General features: G+C 43.1%; 1 protein-coding gene across 2 annotated transcripts in view; it reads left to right on the forward strand.

Moving 5' to 3' along the window:
* SEMA3F (semaphorin 3F) overlaps positions 1-16,592 on the forward strand; it is a 549,876-nt gene that overhangs the window by 494,384 nt on the left and 38,900 nt on the right. For both annotated transcript variants that reach the window (XM_030205370.1, XM_030205371.1), the window contains one exon: positions 14,836-14,877. In XM_030205370.1, coding sequence (XP_030061230.1) covers positions 14,836-14,877 — 42 coding nt within the window. The remainder of the gene's footprint in view (positions 1-14,835; positions 14,878-16,592) is intronic.

Below are 16,592 nucleotides of genomic sequence, written 5' to 3' on the forward strand. Positions count from 1 at the left end.
ACAGGGAGAAGAAGAGATCATGAGAACCATCTATCTTATTAATTTCTAGCATCTCCATCATGTCTGTCTAAGCATGCCGGCACCCCATGCATGCTTAGTTTTTGCACACACTAAAGTTCCTAGCATCAGTGACTCAAAGACACCACTGCCAAGTACTGAGCATGGTAAAAGAGAAAACTAACCACATTTGGAGGGTACCTGCCAGCTAGAGTATTTATATTTTGACTTGGAGGGCACCAGGGATTAGGATGGGGGCAGAGAGAATATTTTGTGTCTACCCACTGTGGGCTCAAGATCCACACAAAATTGGCAGTCTGTCTATGCCACTGACTTAAGAGTCCATTAATCTGTTTGAACTTCAAAAGAGTGAAGGAAAACCAGGTTGTGCTGGAATAGCCAGATTCTGGATTCTCTTGGGGAGAGGATGGGCAGCTCATTTTCCCAGCTCACCATTATCAACTTTATTTATTTCATGCTTTCTCCAAATATAGAGAACACTTTTTAATAAAATTTCCCTAAATAACTAAAGAAATAGCTAAGTAATTCTGAAGGCTCAAAATCGACAGGTTGGGTGAGGGTGGAACTGGTAGACAAAGTGCTGCTGCAGATACACAGTGTAAAGACCATGCCATAGACTATGGCATGGTCTTTACACTGTGTATCTGGAGCAGCACAGACTGGCTCCACATTTGCAAATCAAACTTTGTGAGGGATTTTCCCTGAAAGTATGTGGTCAGCGGCCTGCAAGCTTCACCCAGATTTTTTAAAATTACCCCCATAAATTTTACTGTGCTTATGACTTGCTCATTGAAGCAGTAGTGTAGTTGACTCACTTTGTTCTCCAGTTGTCTATGGCAGAGGTATCCAAACCTCTCCTGGGAGATTCCCATCCAGTCAGGTTTATCAGGATATCTGCAGTGAATATGCATGAGACTGATTTGCTTGCAATGCCCTTGAAAACTAGAACAGGTTTGGGAAGCACAGGTCTCTAGGATGGGCATCATCATCTCTGACTCTCTATTCCTTTTCTTCAAATCTTAAGTGGGATTCTGGCCCTGTTCATTGCAGGCCTGGCTATGAGGGTGAGCTGTACAAACAAGCTACAGTAAACCTAGGGTGATGGTCTCAGGCAATTCACCATAATGTGATACTTTTTTTGAGGGGGGGGGGGTTGCCGGGTTCTTGAAGCCTGGATTGGCCGCTGTCGGAGCAGTGGCGTAGCCAGACTGCCAATTTTGGGTGGGCCTGAACCCAAAGTGGGTGGGCACAAAATTTTCTCTCTACCCCCCCCCCCCCCCCCCCCCCCCACAGCAAAATGTAGTCACACTCAGATGCATTTGTCACACAGGGTAAAGTGCTGCTTTTCAGTGCATCAGATTTCAGACAATTTATTTAATAGCCTAATCCTTTTCAGTGAGCTTTCAGAGGCCAAAACCTCCTGCCTCAGGTCAGTATAATGCTGTTACGGTATCCTCTCCTGACCTAAGGAAGTAAGTATTGGTCTCTGAAACTTTATTAACACCATATTACTTTATCCTAAATTAAAAATAAAATTATTTTCTTTACCTTTGTTGTATGGTCATTTACTTTTTCTCATTGTGTTGCTCCCAGTCTCTAGATTCTGCTTTCCTTCGTTTTCGCTTAACTCTTCTGCCAGGGTTTCCTGGCCATTTGTCATTTTTCTCTCCTTTTTCTTTGCTTTCTTCAATATTTTTCTGCCTCTCTCTGTGTCCAGATTTAATTCATTCTTACTATCCATTCTTTAATTTTCTTCATCTACTTATGGCTTTTCATCTTTTTCTCACCCTTGTTCTCCCCATGCCCCTTCCTCTTATTCTCCAATCTTTCACTACTCCCCCTTTCCATGCAGCAGCTCTCCTCTTTCTCTCCCCATCCTTCCAGTGTCTCCCCTCTCTCTTCCCATCCTTCCAATAGTCTCCCCTCTTTCTTTCTGCATCCTTCCATCCAGTGTCACCTCTTTCTCCCTACCCTTCCATCCAGCGTCTTCCCTCTTTCTCTCCCCATCCTTCCACCCATCTACCCTCTCTCCTGATCCTTCCATCTAATGTCTCTCTCCCTCCTTCTAACCAGTGTCTATCTCTCTACCCTTTTCTGTTTAGTGTCCCTTCTCTCTCCACATCCTTCCAGTCTCTCCCCTTTTTCTCTGCATCCTTTCATCCATCTCCCCTCTTTCTCTGCCATCCTCCCATCTGTTTTCCCTCTTTCTCTCCCCATCCTCCGTTTTCCCTCTTTCTCTGCCATCCTCCCATCTGTTTTCCCTCTTTCTCTCCCCATCCTTCCATTTTCCCTCTTTCTCCCCATCCTGCCATCTGTTTTCCCTCTTTCTCTCCCCATCCTTCCATTTTCCCTCTTTCTCCCCATCCTGCCATCTGTTTTCCCTCTTTCTCTCCCCATCCTTCCATTTTCCCTCTTTCTCTGCCATCCTCCCATCTGTTTTCCCTCTTTCTCTGCCCAATCTTCCGTTTTCCCTCTTTCTCTGCCATCCTCCCATCTGTATTCCCTCTTTCTCTCCCCATCCTTCCGTTTTCCCTCTTTCTCTGCCATCCTCCCATCTGTTTTCCCTCTTTCTCTCCCCATCCTTCCATTTTCCCTCTTTCTCTCCCCATCCTTCCATTTTCCCTCTTTCTCCCCATCCTGCCATCCATTTTCCCTCTCCCATTCAGGCCCACCAGCCCCAGCTCCCATTGCCGGCCACTGCTGCTTTTCCTGATGAGCAGCAGGGCCGGCGCTACAAAAAGAAGAAGCGCTCAGCTGACTGAGCTGAGCGCCAACGCGTCGCTAAGGACGAGAAAAAATGTTTTTAAAAAAACGCAGCGCTGCAGGCAGCCTCGAAGCATTGGCTGCTGGCTCTACAGGCTCCTTCCGTCTCTTACGTCACTGCCCCTGCTTCGCTCCAGGGGCAGTGATGTAAGAGACGGGAGGAGCCTGCAGAGCCAACAGCCAATGCTTCGAGGCTGCCTGCAGTGCCGCGTTTTTTTTAAAACATTTTTTCTCGTCCTTAGCGACGCGTTGGCGCTCAGCTCAGTCAGCTGAGCGCTTCTTCTTTTTGTAGCGCCGGCCCTGCTGCTCATCAGGAAAAGCAGCAGTGGCCGGCAATGGGAGCTGGCGCTGGGCGGGCCTGAGCTGAAATTGGGTGGGCCTGGGCCCACCCAGGCCCACCCGTAGCTACGCCCATGTGTCGGAGACAGGATGCTGGACTTGATGGACCCTTGGTCTTTTCCCAGTATGGCGGTACTTATGTACTTTCTATGGTTAAACATGCTTTGCCCATGGACATGGTGTAGATAACTGCCCACCCTATATTTAGTAAAAGTGTGCATGTAGGGTAACAACATGTCCACTTTTACCTGCAGTAGGCCGGGGTTCTTCCTGGGGACAGGATTTTTTTTAACACCATTTCCACTGGCCAAACGCTGCCGGGCCATGTACGGGTGAACAATGATACTAGGAAATTATGTGGGTATGGAAGATATTCAGTGCTGTACCTACATAGCTAAACTGGGCAAAGTTAGTACTGTTTTTTAAAGAGACCTTACTAGTCCAGTTAGCTGTGCTGCCAGTGTCTATTTAACTTCCAGGACTGCCCGAACCCTGGACTGCCCTGGCACTGCCTTGAGAGTGCTGTGGAGGTCAGAGAAGAAATTCAGCAGCAGTGCCCAGTTAAGTGCCACTGAATAGTCCCTCCTAGCTAACTCAGCATGGTTTAACCAGCCAGGAACTTCTCCTACCTGGTTAAATCCTTTTGAATATCAGGAATGTGTGCAAGTACATCTTTACTGAGACAATTTTCAAAGTAGAAGTAGCAGTAGACTGCTCTAACCAACCATAATACATAATATACGTATCTCTTTCTATGGCAATGGTTATTGTATCATCATGTCCCCAGCGTAGATGAGTGACAGCCCCCCCCCCCCCCCCCCCCCCCCCCACACACACACACAAGGAGGTAATTCAATAAGGAGCTGCATAGATTTAGGTGACAAGTATGTGTGTAAATTAAAATAATCCAGCAACACATTATTAAACGTCTGCCTTCGATGGCATATATTTTATAAGCACTCATTCACATGGATGGAGTCTGGATAGAACATGGGTGGGACTCACACTTATGCACATAATTTATAGAATACTATCATTTTTGCACGTATACAGTGGGGGAAATAAGTATTTGATCCCTTGCTGATTTTGTAAGTTTGCCCACTGACAAAGACATGAGCAGCCCATAATTGAAGGGTAGGTTATTGGTAACAGTGAGAGATAGCACATCACAAATTAAATCCGGAAAATCACATTGTGGAAAGTATATGAATTTATTTGCATTCTGCAGAGGGAAATAAGTATTTAATCCCTCTGGCAAACAAGACCTAATACTTGGTGGCAAAACCCTTGTTGGCAAGCACAGCGGTCAGACGTCTTCTGTAGTTGATGATGAGGTTTGCACACATGTCAGGAGGAATTTTGGTCCACTCCTCTTTGCAGATCATCTCTAAATCATTAAGAGTTCTGGGCTGTCGCTTGGCAACTCGCAGCTTCAGTTCCCTCCATAAGTTTTCAATGGGATTAAGGTCTGGTGACTGGCTAGGCCACTCCATGACCCTAATGTGCTTCTTCCTGAGCCACTCCTTTGTTGCCTTGGCTGTATGTTTTGGGTCATTGTCGTGCTGGAAGACCCAGCCACGACCCATTTTTAAGGCCCTGGCGGAGGGAAGGAGGTTGTCACTCAGAATTGTACGGTACATGGCCCCATCCATTCTCCCATTGATGCGGTGAAGTAGTCCTGTGCCCTTAGCAGAGAAACACCCCCAAAACATAACATTTCCACCTCCATGCTTGACAGTGGGGACGGTGTTCTTTGGGTCATAGGCAGCATTTCTCTTCCTCCAAACACGGCGAGTTGAGTTCATGCCAAAGAGCTCAATTTTTGTCTCATCTGACCACAGCACCTTCTCCCAATCACTCTCGGCATCATCCAGGTGTTCACTGGCAAACTTCAGACGGGCCGTCACATGTGCCTTCCGGAGCAGGGGGACCTTGCGGGCACTGCAGGATTGCAATCCGTTATGTCGTAATGTGTTACCAATGGTTTTCGTGGTGGCAGTGGTCCCAGCTGCCTTGAGATCATTGACAAGTTCCCCCCTTGTAGTTGTAGGCTGATTTCTAACCTTCCTCATGATCAAGGATACCCCACGAGGTGAGATTTTGCGTGGAGCCCCAGATCTTTGTCGATTGACAGTCATTTTGTACTTCTTCCATTTTCTTACTATGGCACCAACAGTTGTCTCCTTCTCGCCCAGCGTCTTACTGATGGTTTTGTAGCCCATTCCAGCCTTGTGCAGGTGTATGATCTTGTCCCTGACATCCTTAGACAGCTCCTTGCTCTTGGCCATTTTGTAGAGGTTAGAGTCTGACTGATTCACTGAGTCTGTGGACAGGTGTCTTTCATACAGGTGACCATTGCCGACAGCTGTCTGTCATGCAGGTAACGAGTTGATTTGGAGCATCTACCTGGTCTGTAGGGGCCAGATCTCTTACTGGTTGGTGGAGGATCAAATACTTATTTCCCTCTGCAGAATGCAAATAAATTCATATACTTTCCACAATGTGATTTTCCGGATTTAATTTGTGATGTGCTATCTCTCACTGTTACCAATAACTTACCCTTCAATTATGGGCTGCTCATGTCTTTGTCAGTGGGCAAACTTACAAAATCAGCAAGGGATCAAATACTTATTTCCCCCACTGTATCCTCAGTGTACACCAGCTCTATGGCTGACATAAGTGCTCACATCTAAAAACATACATGCATATATACCTGTTTATATGACACCTGTTTATATTTATGCACCTAAAAGACACCTCTCTGGAAGCTTTACAAAGGAGAATAGGCACCTTTTTCCTTCATAGAATATTAGTATATTCTATGAAGGAAAAAGGTGCCTATTCTCCTTTGTAAAGCTTCCAGAGAGGTGTCTTTTAGGTGCATAAATATAAGCCTCCCTTTAGAGAATTACAGGGTTTCACTTTGCTTCCCCTCCCCTGGTCTGGTCATGCTTTGTTCATGTGCCAAGCTTTGTGCACTTACTATGTGTGCCTTATCAGTAGTCATCAGAGTCTGGTATTTCTTTAGGTCTGTAATTCTCTTCTTTATAGCATTTATTCTTCTCAAGGCTAGCAGTGTTTCTTGCCTGCTTTCTGATTTTATCAGGAAACATAATAAAGTTGTACCACACAAGTAGAAGTTAAAATCAGCTAACAAGATGTAGCAGATATATTTGTACTGGACTAATGTTTTATTCTTTATTTAGATGAAATAATGAACCAGGCAGTTTATACTTATTTTATTCATATCTGATTTACTGCCTTTACAGGGCAGTTACTTTAGAGCTTCACAAATGTATGAATATGTATGGGTTGCTTAACTGTCTTCAGTTTGGATTTAGACCTAGATAGGATTTTAGATAGTGCTGGGGAGGAGCTGGCTGTCTTTGTACATGTGGATACCAAAGACATAGAAAAATGTGGGAGAGAGGTCCTGGAAGCCAAATTTAGCTCTTATATAGAAAGCTAAAATCCAGAACCTGTAGGGTAGCATTTTCTGAAGTGCTACCAGTTCCACGCGCACGGCCCAAGAGACAGACAGAGCTCCGGAGTCTCGATGCATGGATGAGACAATGGATTTTAGATTTGTTAGGTACTGGTCAACATTCTGGGGAGGGGGGAGCCTATTCCGAAAGGATGGGCTCTACCTTAACCAGGGTGGGACCAGGCTGCTGGCATCGGCATTTTAAAAGGAGATAGAGCAGCTTTTAAACTAGAAACTAGGGGAAGGCCGACAGTCGCTCAAAAGCGCATGGTTCGGGATAAGGTATCTTTCAAAGATATCACCAAAACAGGGAAGATAGCGTATCCCGATAGTGAGGTTGCAAAAGAGACCGTATCATTAAATAAAAATCAGACAAAAGATTGCAAATTAATATTGTCACATACTGAGCATGATGTAAATAGGAACAACAAACATAGTTTGAAATGTCTGTAAGCGAATGCCAGGAGCCTAAGAAATAAGATGGGAGAGTTAGAATATATTGCACTAAATGAAAAATTAGATATAATAGGCATCTCTGAGTCCTGGTGGAAGGAGGATAACCAGTGGGACACTGTCATAATGGGGTACAAATTATATTGTAGTGATAGGGTGGAGGGATAGCATTGTTTGTTAAGGAGAAACTTGAATCAAATAGATTGAAAATTCTTCAGGAAATAGTACACATCTTGGAATCTCTATGGATTGAAATTCCATGTGCAAAGGGGAAAAGGATAGTGATAGGAGTGTACTACTGTCCGCCTGGTCAGGATGAACAGACGGATGTAGAAATGTTAAAGGAAATTAGGGAAGCAAACAAACTGGGCAACACAATAATAATGGGTGATTTCAATTAGCCCAATATTGACTGGGTAAATGTAACATCGGGGCACGCTAGGGAGGTAAAATTCCTTGATGAAATCAAGGACTGCTTTATGGAGCAGCTAGTACAGGAGCCAATGAGAGAAGGAAAAATTCTAGACCTAGTCCATAGTGGAGCACATGATCTGGTGCGGGAGGTAATGGTGCTGGGGCCGCTTGATAACAGTGATCATAATATGAAGTAACTATACACAGGAAATCTAATACGTTAGCGTTTAACTTTAAAGAAAGGAGACTATGATAAAATGAGGAGAACGGTAAAAAAAAAAAAAAACTTAGAGGAGCAGCTGTGAGGGTCAAAAATTTACATCAGGCGTGGATGCTGTTCAAAAACACCATCCTGGAAGCCCAGGCCAAATATATGCCGCATATTAAAAAAGGAGGACAGAAGACCAAAAAACAGCCGGCATGGTTAAAAAGTGAGGTGAAGGAAGCTATTAGAGCTAAAAGAAAATCCTTCAGAAAATGGAAGAAGGAACCAACTGAAAATAATAAGAAACAGCATAAGGAATGTCAAGTCAAATGCAAAGCGCTGATAAGGAAGGCAAAGAGGGACTTATGGTCAAAACAGCTAGCATGGCAAAACAGGCGGACGGCTGTGTTTTTCTATAACTTTTTTAATAAGGAATGCGGCAAACCTGCATAGATAGCATTACAGTGGTTTACAGATTATTTAGAATTTCTTGATTGCACTAGCTGCTGGGGCAGAACAGAACAATTTACATAACTACAATCGTAAAACATTAAGAAAAGAATACCAAAGTATGATAGGACAGAAACGCACTCATACTAAGAACTGCGGGAGGGGAGAGAGGGGAATATGGAGAAAGAAAGGTAGGATGGAAATCCTTGCTGGAGAACACTCATAACCCTGTCTCGCTGACACAAAAGGAGAAGTGACACAAGGATCTGATAGACGATATTCAAAAGATTGGTATGGAAGGGGAGATGCTACTATTGGGAGATTTCAGTTTGTCTGATGTGGATTGGAACGTCCCGTCTTCAGAATCGGAAAGAAGTAGGGAGATTGTGGATGCCTGTCAAAGTGCCTTGCTCAGACAAATAGTGACGGAACCCATGAGGGAAGGGTCGATGCTGTATCTAGTGCTCAGGAATGGAGGAAGTGTTTCTAATATCTGGGTGGGTGCCCACCTATGTAACAAAATCCTCACGAAGAAATAACTCAATACCTTGGTTTAATGAAGAGTTAAAAAAGCTAAAAAACCAGGTTAGAAGATACGAAAGAGCATGGAATAAAAGAAAAAATGAAGACACATTAAACGCTTGGAAACAAATCCAAAGGAAGTATAAATATGCTATACGTCATTCCAAAAGATTATATTACAAAACAAAAATTGGTCCAGACTTCAAAGACACACATAAACTTTTTCTACTAGTGAACAAATTACTAAACACCACTCCACTCACTTCATCTACCACAGATACTCCATCAACTGACAGTCTTGCTAAGTATTTTGATGAGAAAATTGCTAAGATCCGAACCACATTATCATCTATCACTACTAACCATGAAATATTCTTCGACTGCTTGGATCCATCTTTTGATGAATATCCAGCTGACAGAATTTGGTCTAACTTCACTACCCTCACTGAAGAATCCATCACCCAAGCGATTAGTAAATTTGCTAAATCCCACTGCAAGCTTGATACATGCCCCAACAACTTAATAAGATTTGCCCCTAAACGCTTCATAATAGACCTCACAAAACATCTAAACCACATATTACAACATGGTTTCTTCCCTAATGATAAAGGAAATATATTACTGACACCAATACTGAAGGACATAAAGAAAAAAGTAAATGATATAAGCAATTACCGTCCAGTAGCATCCATTCCTTTAACAGTCAAACTGATGGAAGGAATGATGACTAAGCAACTTACCGATTACTTAAATAAGTTCATGATTTTACATGAATCACAGTCAAGATTTCGATCTAACCACAGTACAGAAACTGTACTGACCACTCTACTAGCCAAATTTAAGCAAGCAATATCAAAGGGAGAGAGCATACTTCTCCTACAATTCGACATGTCCAGTGCCTTCGACTTAGTTGATCACGAAATTCTGCTAAATATTTTAGAATACTTTGGATTAACAGGAAACATACTTAACTGGATCAAAGGTTTCTTAACAACTAGAACATACCAAGTGATATCAAATTCGACAATATCATCACCTTGGAAATCAGAATGTGGAGGCCCTCAGGGATCTCCACTTTCACTGTCCCTTTTCAATTTAATGATGACGCCATTGGCCAAAACATTAGCAAACCAGGGCCTTAATCCTTTCATTTATGCAGATGATGTTACGATTTATATCCCATTTAAACATGACCTAACAGAAATTACTAAAGCAATAAATGATAGCTTCCATATAATGAATTCATGGGCGGATGCTTTCAATGCTGAGAAAACACAATGCCTCATTCTTTCATCACAACACAATAAGTACAAACCCACTAAGTTAAACATCCCTAGCTTTACTCTCCCCGTCTCAGATACTTTGAAAATTTTAGGAGTTACAATTGACCGCAACCTTACATTAGAAAATCATAAAGAAAATGTTCCATTCCATGTGGAAACTTAAAAGAATTAAACCTTTCTTCCCAAGAGACGCATTCTGCAGACTGGTGCAATCATTGATGTTATGCCAACTAGACTACTGCAATGCCATCTATGCTGGGAGCAAAGAACAAATTATTTAAAAACTTCAAACTGCACAGAACACGGCAGCCAGACTCTAGTCCCTTACGAGAAAAACTACACTGGCTCCCTTTAAAAGAACGGATCACTTTTAAGGTTTGCACCCTGGTTCATAAAATAATCCACGGTGAGGCTCCAGGATATATGTCAGACCTTATTGACCTACCAACCAGGAACTCTACCAGCTCATGAACATTCCTGAATCTCCACTACCCAAACTGTAAGGGACTGAAATATAAATTAACATATGCATCCAGCTTCTCTTACATATGCACGCAAATTTTGAATGAATTACCAAAATCCATAAAAATAATACATGACATCATGACCTTCCGTAAACTATTGAAAACTTATTTATTTAAGAAAGCATACAATAACAACTCCTCATAAATTCAAATTAACAAAACGCAATTATACAACATGTATTCTCTATATCTCAACTGTTTTGCTAATTATCTTGATTTCCAGTTTAATGATCTTGTTCAAGCTATTTTTTACCTTTAGCTCTCATCATAAGACGAACTTTCCTCTTGTAACCTAACCTAATCTGTCCCTTTGCCCCAACTATGTATTTCTCGTATCCGGAACTGGTAATCACCACTTGCGGAATTATGTAAGCCACATTGAGCCTGCAAATAGGTGGGAAAATGTGGGATACAAATGTTATAAATAAATAAATAGTAATCATCACACCATATGGTTTGATATAAGGGCAAAGGCGGAGTGCGGACGCACAAAACTCAGTATAGATTTGACATACTGATTTTGATAAAATGGGGGAATACCTGAAGAAGTTGCTGTTAGCGTGGGAAGGCCTAGGAGATGTGGAAGATCAGTGGTCAAAGCTAAAGGCTGTTATAAATATGGCAACTGATCTTTATGTGAGGAAAGTAAACAAAAACAAGAGAAACAGGAACCCTATATGGTTCTCCAAACAAGTAGCTGAAAAAATAAGAGCAAAAGAGGCTTTGTTCATGAAATACAAAAGAATGCAAGGAGAGGATCGTGGAAAAGATTATTGGATTAAAGAAGCGAACAGAGTAATACGGCTAGCGAAAGCGCGAGCGGAAGAAAAAATGACTAAAGATGTAAAGAGAGGTGACAAGACGTTTTTTCAGATATATTGGAGAAAGGATAATAGAGAGGAATGGAATTGCGAGACTGAAAGATAATGAGAATGGCTGTATGGAGAGTGATGAAGATAAAGTTGAATGTGCTAAACAATTATTTCTCTTCATTGTTCACGGAAGAAAATCCTGGAGAAGGACCGCGGTCGGCTGCCAAGGGAACATGTGGGAATGAAGTGGATACTGTGCCATTTTCAGAAGAAAGAGTTTGTAAACAGCTTGAGAATCTCAAGGTGGACAAAACTATGGGGCCGGATGGGATACATCCCAGGACACTGAAGGAAATCTGAGAGGTCCTGGTGGGACCTCTTAAAGATTTATTTAATAGATCTTTAGAGATGGGAGAGGTTCCACAGGATTGGAGACGAGCGAATATGGTCCCTTTTCACAAAAGTGGAGACAGGGAAGAAGTGGGAAACTACAGACCGGTAACTCTCATGTTGGTGGTAGGAAACATAATGGAGTCGCTGGTGAAAGAAAGGATAGTTAACTTTCTAGAAGCCGACGGGTTACAGGACCCGAGGCAACATGGCTTTACCAAAGGAAAATCCTGCCAAACGAATCTTACTGACTTCTTTGACTGGGTGACCAAAGAACTGGATGAAGGACGTGAGCTAGATGTAGTCTACTTGGATTTCAGCAAAGGCTTTGATACGGTCTCCCACAGAAGACTCGTGAGTAAGCTGAAAGAGGTAGAGTGGCTATAGGGTGGCCACGTCATATAGAAGGAGGAGTTAAGGTATGGGATTTGCGCAAGAGCCACTCGAGGAGATTTAAATATACCTTAACTATACCAAACAAACCTTTTCCGGAGACGGGAAGGTGATAGAGGACAAGAATTGAGGTTGAAGGGGGGCAGACTCAGGAGTAATGTCAGGAAGTATTTTTTCACAGAGACGGTGGTGGATATGTAGAATGCCCTCCCGTGGGAGGTGGTGGAGATGAAAACGGTAATGGAATTCAAACATGCGTGGGATAAACACAAAGGAATCCTGTTTAGAAGGATATGGATCCACAGAATCTTAGCGGAGATTAGGAGGTGATGCCAGTAATTGAGAAGCAAAACCAGTGCTGGGCAGACTTCTACGGTCTACACCCTGATCATGACTGAATAGATATGGATGGGCTGGAGTGTAAATTTTAAGGGGTTTCGACGTTAGCTTCAGAACTTAGTACAAGAACAGTGCTGGGCAGACTTATACGGTCTATGCCCTGAGAATGGCAAGGACAAATCAAACACCATGTAAAATGAGTTTATCTTGTTGGGCAGACTGGATGGACTGTGCAGGTCTTTATCTGCTTTCATTTACTATATTACTATGTATATGTAACTATGAGATTTAACTGGGCAAATTCCCTTGAAACTGGCTTAATACTGCTGCTACTCTGTCTATATCCTTTCACAAGTATCAAAGTAGAGAGTACATGTTTTATTTTGTTTGTTTTCTATTGATAACAAGTATCAAAGAAAGCTAATTATCATTTTCTTATGCTTCTTACAATTATGATGTTTTATTTTCAAATATAACTCTTTGTACACTTATATATTGAACACACCTCCTGTAAATCTCACTCTTGGAGCAGTCTACTCTTGACAATGGAGACATTGGAGGCAATGGAGAGTGAAAATGTCTTGTCCAACTTCACTGGTTCTCAGCCTAGTGCTCCAGAGTGGCCAACTTACTCAGCTTCAGGAGGGAAACTTTTAGGCCAGCTCTCTTTCTGAACTGATGCTATTTGTAGTCCCTGATTTTACATATTGATATCAGTGGTACCTGTCTTATAATGCACAGTGAAAGATTGCCATAAATGCAGAACTGGCCTAAAATCTCCCTCCTGGGTGTGGGTAACTTGAGAGCACTCCAGCTCTAATCATAAAGCCACTCCATTCGAAACATAGCTTGCCAGGACCCAGTGCTCATGAACAAACTATTAGCACTGACACACCCACAGCACTTTACTTCTACTTCTGGAGAGGTGAAATGTTGGGGTGGGTGAAGCTATGAATGAAGATATAGGGGGGCAGGGAAAAGTGAACACGACTAGGGGGGGGTGAAGAAATTTTTTAAAATAGGGCTCTACGGTGGGGAGTGCCACAAATGCATGTTTGCCTAGGGCCCAATATAGTTTTAATCCAGCCCTGGTCTTCTGTTTCCCAGCTTGTCACACTCTGGCTTGTAGTAAAGATAACCTTACTACCTAATGGTTGTATAAAATGGTACACAGCTGCTTTATAGGATGCGCAAACCACTATAGGAAGTGGATGATAGAGTCTTGGCATTACTATAAACACAGAGCTTTCCTGTCCAATCATTCACAGACAGTACGTGGTTATAGTTGAGTAAATACTCTTAAAAGCTGTGGTCAACTTCTTGACCTTTAGATATCTTACCTGGCAAAAGTGCTTTAAGAAATTCAGAACTGCTGCTATATTTACTAAAAGTCTCCATTAATAACTCAGAAGAGCAGCTTCCAGAATTTATAGATTGTGAACCTCAGTAAGAAAGAGTGAAGCAAGATTACCTATTGTACACATTACAATCTCCCTTCTCCTCCTAAGAAGCAGAGCTCCACCTGCTGTTTGAAAGTGCAAGTAGTTTGGCTTGATAATTCTTTAAGGGATATAAATTAACACATCCCACTGGCAGGGCATCACTACCCTGTGCTGAGATGCTGCCCCCTCAGTAAATAGTACTACTACTACTACTACTTAACATTTCTAAAGCGCTACTAGGGTTACGCAGCGCTGAGGAATCTAAACTGCTTGCGTACAGCGTAGACACCAGTGGCGTAGCTACGGGTGGGCCTGGGTGGGCACAGGCATACCCAATCTTGGCTCAGGCCCACCCAGCTGCAGCGCCACACTGCTCTCTTCCCCCTCTTCTCCGCAGTGTCCAGTCATCTGCACTCTTGGTCTCTGAGCCCCTTCCCAGTGCCAGTACATGTGTCCTTGGTGCCTGCAGTGATTCATTCTTGCGCCAGCCCCATAGGATTCCATCTGCTGCGTTCTGCCAGACATGAAACAGGCAATGATGTCAGCGAGGGCAGGACATGGCAGATAGAAGCCTGCAGGGCCAGCGCATGCAGCGAAAATGAATCGCTACATGTGCCGAGGACACCTGTACCAACATCGGAGAGGGACGGAGGTCAGAGACAGGAGCACAGATGCCGGGACGCCGCAGAGGAGAGAGAGAAGATGTGGGGTTGGTGAAAAAACCCCTCCTTATGTTCTTAAAAAATATCTCTGGGAAGGTATTTGTGATGTGTGATTGTGGGGAGGGGGCACATGCGCGTGGAAGGGCCCATCCAATTTACCTCTGGGTCCATCCAAAATACCGAGTCTGGCTACGCCTCTGGTAGACACAAGTGCTTCTAACCTGGGATGTGAGATATAGTTGCTAATTTCCAGTGTGACTGGAAGTAGTTCCCTGCTGTATTGGGAAGTATTTATACTTCAAAAATAGTTCTTCACAATTGTCATGTTCTTTTTCATTCCAGGTTCCAGTTCCAATTAAAACAATGACCATTTCTTCCAAGAGGGTAAGTGATGCACTCAAACGTGCCTTTTTAAGTTTTAATGTTTTACTTACCTGCTCAATCATTGCTCTTCCTACTATTACTACCATCACTTCTATACCATTACTAGATATATGGGGAGGGAGAGTGTAATTCTATAAAGTGAGTGCCAACATTTACATGACAATTATGTGCGTAAATGATTTGAATAATAACATATACTACTACTACTTATCATTTCTATAGCGCTACTAGACGTATGCAGCGCTGTACACTTGAACATGAAGAGACAGTCCCTGCTCGACAGAGCTTACAATCTAATTAGGACAGACAAACAGGACAAACACGGGATAAGGGAATATTAAAGTGAGGATGATAACATAAGGGTTCTGAACAAGTGAATAAGGGTTAGGAGTTAAAAGCAGCATCAAAAAGGTGGGCTTTTAGCTTAGATTTGAAGACGGCCAGAGATGGAGCTTGACGTACTGGCTCAGGAAGTCTATTCCAGGCATAAGGTGCAGCAAGATAAAAGGAACAGAGTCTGGAGTTAGCAGTGGAGGAGAAGGGTGCAGATAAGAGAGATTTACCCAGTGAACAGAGTTCCCGGGGAGGAATGTAGGGAGAGATGAGAGTGGAGAGGTATTGAGGAGCTGCAGAGTGAATGCACTTATAGGTCAATAAGAGGAGTTTGAACTGTATGCGGAAACAGATAGGAAGCCAGTGAAGTGACTTGAGGAGAGGGCTAATATGAGCATAACGACACTGGCGGAATATTAGTCGTGCAGCAGAATTTTGAACAGATTGAAAAGGAGAGAGATGGTTACGTGGGAGACCTGTGAGAAGCAAGTTTCAATAGTCTAAGTGAGAGGTGATAAGAGTGTGGATGAGGGTTCTGGTAGTGTGCTCAGAAAGGAAAGGGCGAATTTTGCTGATATTATAGAGAAAGAAACGACAGGTTTTAGCAGTCTGTTGAATATGTGCAGAGAAGGAGAGGGAGGAGTCCAAGATGACCCCAAGGTTACGAGCTGATGAGACAGGAAGGATGAGAGTGTTATGTACAGAAATAGAGAATGGGGGAGGAGGAGAGGTTGGTTTAGTGGGAAAGATAAGAAGCTTAGTCTTGGTCATGTTGAGTTTCAGATGGCGCTGAGACATCCAGGCAGTAATGTCAGACAGGCAGGCTGATACTTTGGCCTGGATTTCGGCTGAGATTTCTGGTGTGGAGAGGTAGATCTTGGAGTCATCAGCATAAAGATGATACTGAAAACCATGGGATGAGATCAGAGTACCAAGGGAAGAAGTATAGATGGAGAAAAGAAGAGGTCCCAGGACAGATCCCTGAGGTACACCAACTGACAGTGGGATAGAAGTAGAAGAGGATCCACTAGAGTATACAATAAAGGTACACTGGGAGAGATAAGAAGAAAAAGAACAGAGCCCTGAAATCCAAGTGAGGACAGCGTATCGAGGAGTAGGCTGTGATCAGCAGTGTCAAAAGCAGCAGATAGATAGAGAAGGATGAGGAAAGAATAGAGACCTTTGGATCTGGCCAGGAACAGATCATTGGAGACTTTAGCAAGCGCTGTTTCAGTTGAATGAAGGGGGCGAAAGCCAGCTTGAGGTGAAAGAAAGTCAAGGCAATGGCGGTGAACATCACATTCAAGTATCTTGAATAGGAAAGGGAGGAGGGAGATGGGATGATAGTTGGAAGGACAGGTAGGATCCAATGAAGGTTTTTT

This window comes from Microcaecilia unicolor, chromosome 6 (assembly GCF_901765095.1).
Source record: "Microcaecilia unicolor chromosome 6, aMicUni1.1, whole genome shotgun sequence".
Lineage (NCBI taxonomy): Eukaryota > Metazoa > Chordata > Amphibia > Gymnophiona > Siphonopidae > Microcaecilia > Microcaecilia unicolor.